Here is a 4,889-nt window from a genome sequence, read left to right on the forward strand (position 1 = left end):
TATATATATATATATCTATATACATGGAATATCATTCAACGGTTTACTGTGAGACCACATTCTCCGCATGCTAAAGCTGAAGCTGATGAATGTGAATCACGAGGGAGTTTAGCACTGACAAAAAGCTGCTTCCGAGAATGTTCGAAGGAACGGATTATCTAGGATTGCTCGGCCCAGCGAAGGCTGGCTTACTACGACCCAGGGTAGAAATATAGTAACAAAGGGTGCGATGAGTGACGAATACTTTAAAGAGTAGCAATTTTGGCGATTTCGAGGCGTTTTAAGACACAAACTTAGCTAAAGCTATACCACGTCAAAGGTTGTTAGCCGCTACATTTATCCAGTGCGTGATGATGATATATGAGAGAGAATCTCCACCCATTGTTACAGTTTGGATGAAAACGTTTAGCGGGTTGCAACAAAGACAGGTAATTTTTCAGCATTTACAAACAGATAACTTGATGTGTACCCTGGTTTCAAGTGGATTGTGAGAGATTGTGACGAAGGTTCCGGGACATTCACATGACAATTCAGAGGATATGCTTTTGTACAAAGTTCGACGAAACTGCTTATGTCCTATGATTAGCTGGGAGACCAGACCAACTGCAACGACGGCGTCGGAGAAAGTTACACTGGTGATCCTGAATGGATGTCACCACTATCATCAACAGTAACAGCAAAACCACAAATTGAATTGCAAAAAAGCTCAAGGAGTGTCAAATAAAAGAGTGGACAGAGGGTACTTAACATTTGCCCAAGACGTTCACACCTCCAAGAGCTCACTCGAATAATCTGTACATAAACTAACTAACAGAGTAAAGGTTTGTGATCCTGAAGAGGAACCATGATCTATGTCAATAACGAAGGGTGCAGAACCCCTCCGGAGATTGAAACCTTTCGCACCGGACAGACATCCACGAAGCTAATCGAATCGCTCATCTGTAGCATCCTTTCGATGCACAGTTGCTGTGCAACTAGAAAGAAGCACAAAAGCTGATATACCATCTGGGTGTCGAAGCTTAGGGGAGAGGAATCAAAACTCCAAGATTTGATTCGAAATACATACGTCCCCGTCAGTAATTTGCGCCTTAACCGCTGTGCCAAATTAACCAGCTTTCAATGGTCTAGATCAGAAACGGGGAAGATCTGACCGCTAAAGGTAATCTGTCAGATCAGTTCGCATCTACCAACCCTTCCGTTTAAAGAGGACAGCTTATCAATGCTGGATTCCAAAGAGTATAGAACGATCATAAAGCCCTACGTCCTTTAGGAAAGCGTCAAGGTTCATGGACTTTCCAACAGGAATGAGATAAACACGTCCAAGTAGTGGGTCAGGGGGATATGGAATTGACAAGTCAACCTGTCAGCATTCATAGCAACCATAAAAACACCACCATTACCACGTGCAAATCTGCCATGCAAATACATCACGTCCCCCATCTGGACCAGGTATGTGCGGCATTTATGATGTACAGGAAGAATCCAAAGAATGCCAACCAAGGGGACACAAACATTCCACAGTACGATACTCCACAACTCCGTGTGGATGGGATTGAATGAGTAAACCTACCTGGGCTCCAAACCACCTTCGGGATTGAACAAAGAAGGATCATTAGCAAAGTCCACCGGTCGGCTCCGTCGAGCAAAGCCATCTGAAAGGGGAAACGCTACCATGCTGAAGTCAAACCGAGACATGAGAATTGCCACCCCTCACACACACGCTTCCGTTTTAGCTAACTAAGGTGCGACTTTTCAGATACGCTACACGCGGTACTTTACCAGATTGCTCCATTTGTACACTGGATTTTCGTGTGAATTATTAAGTAGCAAATGGAATAGTAGAAACGAGGTCACTCAGTACAGCTATGGAAAAAATTAAAAGAAGGTGACCGGCATTTGCATTTGACACGCGCTCATTGTTGACTCATTCACAATAAATAGAAAATGCATTTATAGCTATTTCACATGACGGTCGTGGTGCAACAAACTAGACGAAGTGCGGATAACAAGCGGCTCAGTAGTCATCCAATAGTAGTTAACTGCCATCAGGAATTTCATACTAAACATACTACAACGAATGTTAGTCTACTAACACTTCAGACATCATCCATGCGACCTAGCAGCTCAAGGTTGTACCAGAAAACTTAAGCAGCATCTTGGATGAATGACGTACTACTGCGGTAGGAAAAAGTCCACCACCTAAACAAAAAACTTACTATCTTCATTTGACTTCGATCCTATTGTGGTACTCTCTAAAAAGGAAGGGATGGCCGACGGTTTTGGTATCCGATGGGGAACGGAAATCTTTGCACGGAAGGCTTTCTGTGCACCTGGACGCCCAATATGCGAGTTCTCACCCTTATGAGGAAACACCTGTCGAACAGTCGAGGATTTCAAAGCGGTACGGCATGCTTGTCCAATAATCTTTCGGCGCATCAAGAAAGGATTTTTGAAGTGATGGCTAGTTGACTGGTAGCGGAATCTTTGCCTACGCCCTGCAAAGATCCCGTCATTTATTGGAATGACTCACTTTCCGGCTTGACGGTTGGATTCTGTGGCTTCCCTAGCATAGCAGTTATGCCTAAGACATCGGTTGATAAAAAAGAGAAAAGAAAACTTACGCTGTTCAATCTGTTCGGTTATCCCTGAGTTATCTGCTTCCAATTCAAGACGGAACTTTTCTAGTTCCGTATCGAGCTTCCGTACCAGTTTTTCGTACTGAAGGAAAAGCTTGGCAACTAGGTTACATCATACCGTATTATAGATTTTCTCAACAATTTGCCGCTTTTCCCGACAGTTTGAAAGAGCCTTCTCGTACTCCCGTACAATTTCCGAATACCGAACGTTCTGCTGATAATCGGAGAGCCTGTTGTACTTGCAATCTTCAAAATATGTTCTGTTTGCTTCAGCAAGTGGTTCTAGTATACCTGGATAGTACTAGTTAGTGGATAAGGGTGGGGAACTTTGTGTAAGCAGATCTAGCTGTCGCACGGTTGTAAGACTTTCGGTAAGCTCCCCTGGGAGGTTTTCGATGGCTAAGCCGTTAGTATAGAGGGAAAGGAATAAACAACCTTCCATGAAATCCTCGAAATACAGCATTTTCGTAACCAGAGTTATATGGCATGAAAACTGACGTACGGGAAAACAACTTCGTTCCAGCTACCAAAACCGTTACTCTGAAAATGAAGCACGTAACAAACCATAATACATCAGCATGCATGAAAAAAGTGGGATAAAAGCTTCTTTTGAGCTAGGTGCGTAGTCGTGCGTGCCCCGGAATGAGATTATTCACACATAGGTGCGTACACCGCTCAGCAATGCAAAGAGCTGATGTCCAACGGAAAACACCGCAGAATACTGGATAAAGCATGTTCCTTCGGTTGTAGCACTCTTTCAGTGCCTAAATGCCATACCGACAAAAGGAAGCACGAGGACTGAGATACTGCCAGGTTGCCCAAGCCTAGACAGGGGAAGTCGGAAGGCAGAGTTCGGGTTCGAATCATGGGCCTCCCAGTCAGTAAATCTGCGCTCTAACCACTGACTATATACACTCATTGACATAGGAAACTCACTTAAATCTCAAGATTAAAAAATTGACGGAAACTCAAGGACTCCGCCTGCCTGACCAGCCCCAAGAGGGGTCAAACTGGTCGTGGGCTGTCTAAGAGCACCCAACAGCCCGGTGAGTAGTTTTTTATCGCATAAGACATAAAGTGCACAAGTGCTGAAGGTCAAACAACACGATGGTTTCGGAGTTCTGCCTATTTTCATCCTGATCCACTGCTTCCAAACCAAACAACTATATCGAGCAAAGTCATTTCCACACAACTTACATTTTCCCATACCCAGTAATCCGCATGCGAATGTTGATATGCGGATCAACGGATCCACCAAAATATCAGCCAGTTTCATTGGCAGGAGTGGAAACAAGTCTTCTAGTAGATGTGACATTGATAGCTCCAGTTTCCTGACTCAGCTCCCTCGTGATCAGAGGCGTTCGAAACCTGGCGTGTGCTGTCCTAAGTGGACACTCACTGAGGAGGGCAGTGGTCAAATTGTTTTTTTCCACTGTTGGAGTTGGAGTGATTGTTACGCCTTGTGATACTCATGCACTTCTTTGTTCAGTGTTTCCAAATCCGGCTGCGCATAACAAAGTGTTCTTCAAATTGAGAAGTGCGGTGCTTTGAAAGTAACCGGCATTTTCAATGTGTTTAATCTGGAGAAAAGTAAATTGCTAGATGCCCAACACACGAGACTTCAAAGGCGCCCTTCTTACCAAAGTGGTGAGCAACGCTGATAAAACGTACCATTCCACAAAAGGTAAGTTGCCATGAATTAACGGAATAGTGCAGCAAAGTGGATACGTAAAAAAAGAACACATCAGGCATAAGGGAGTTTCTAAAGGAGCTAGCCAATATTATCATGGACGAATGAAACCAAAAACACGTCTGCGAGGCTAAATAGGACAAATTCAAAACAACCTGCATGGATTAATTTGATGAAGACAGAGGTTCGGTCTCATTTGGGGGGGGGGAGGTTGGCGACCATTATATTCGATCAAAACATACGGTGTATTGGTGCCCAATCTCATCCTCTCTTTATCTCTCCATGATCGCAAGAAGTAGCTTTGCATTCTCAAAGGCGATTTCTTATTTCCCATTAAAAACTTAACATCCATATCTGTTGGAAATATCAGCATCCCAAAAAAAACATTACTTTTCAAGTTATTGACATCGAGTACGCAGACGACATAGCTCTTCTAGGATCTGACCCCGTGGCAATGCAAACAATACTAAATAATCTAAATAATTCTGCCTCGCGGTTTGGTATGCGCTTCACACCTGCAAAGTGTAAAGTGCTACTGCAAGACTGGGTGGGCTCGAACCCTA

General features: G+C 43.8%; 1 protein-coding gene across 1 annotated transcript in view; it reads right to left on the reverse strand.

The window, feature by feature from the left end:
• Positions 1–4,889, reverse strand: part of T265_09728 (hypothetical protein) — a gene marked incomplete at both ends in the record, with an annotated part of 8,473 nt that overhangs the window by 2,184 nt on the left and 1,400 nt on the right. Inside the window, 7 exons of the mRNA XM_009175891.1 lie at positions 1,571–1,652; positions 2,217–2,495; positions 2,531–2,581; positions 2,622–2,718; positions 2,755–2,927; positions 2,964–3,129; positions 3,414–3,530. Coding sequence (XP_009174155.1) covers positions 1,571–1,652; positions 2,217–2,495; positions 2,531–2,581; positions 2,622–2,718; positions 2,755–2,927; positions 2,964–3,129; positions 3,414–3,530 — 965 coding nt within the window. The remainder of the gene's footprint in view (positions 1–1,570; positions 1,653–2,216; positions 2,496–2,530; positions 2,582–2,621; positions 2,719–2,754; positions 2,928–2,963; positions 3,130–3,413; positions 3,531–4,889) is intronic.

This window comes from Opisthorchis viverrini, assembly GCF_000715545.1.
Source record: "Opisthorchis viverrini unplaced genomic scaffold opera_v5_308, whole genome shotgun sequence".
Taxonomy (NCBI): domain Eukaryota; kingdom Metazoa; phylum Platyhelminthes; class Trematoda; order Opisthorchiida; family Opisthorchiidae; genus Opisthorchis; species Opisthorchis viverrini.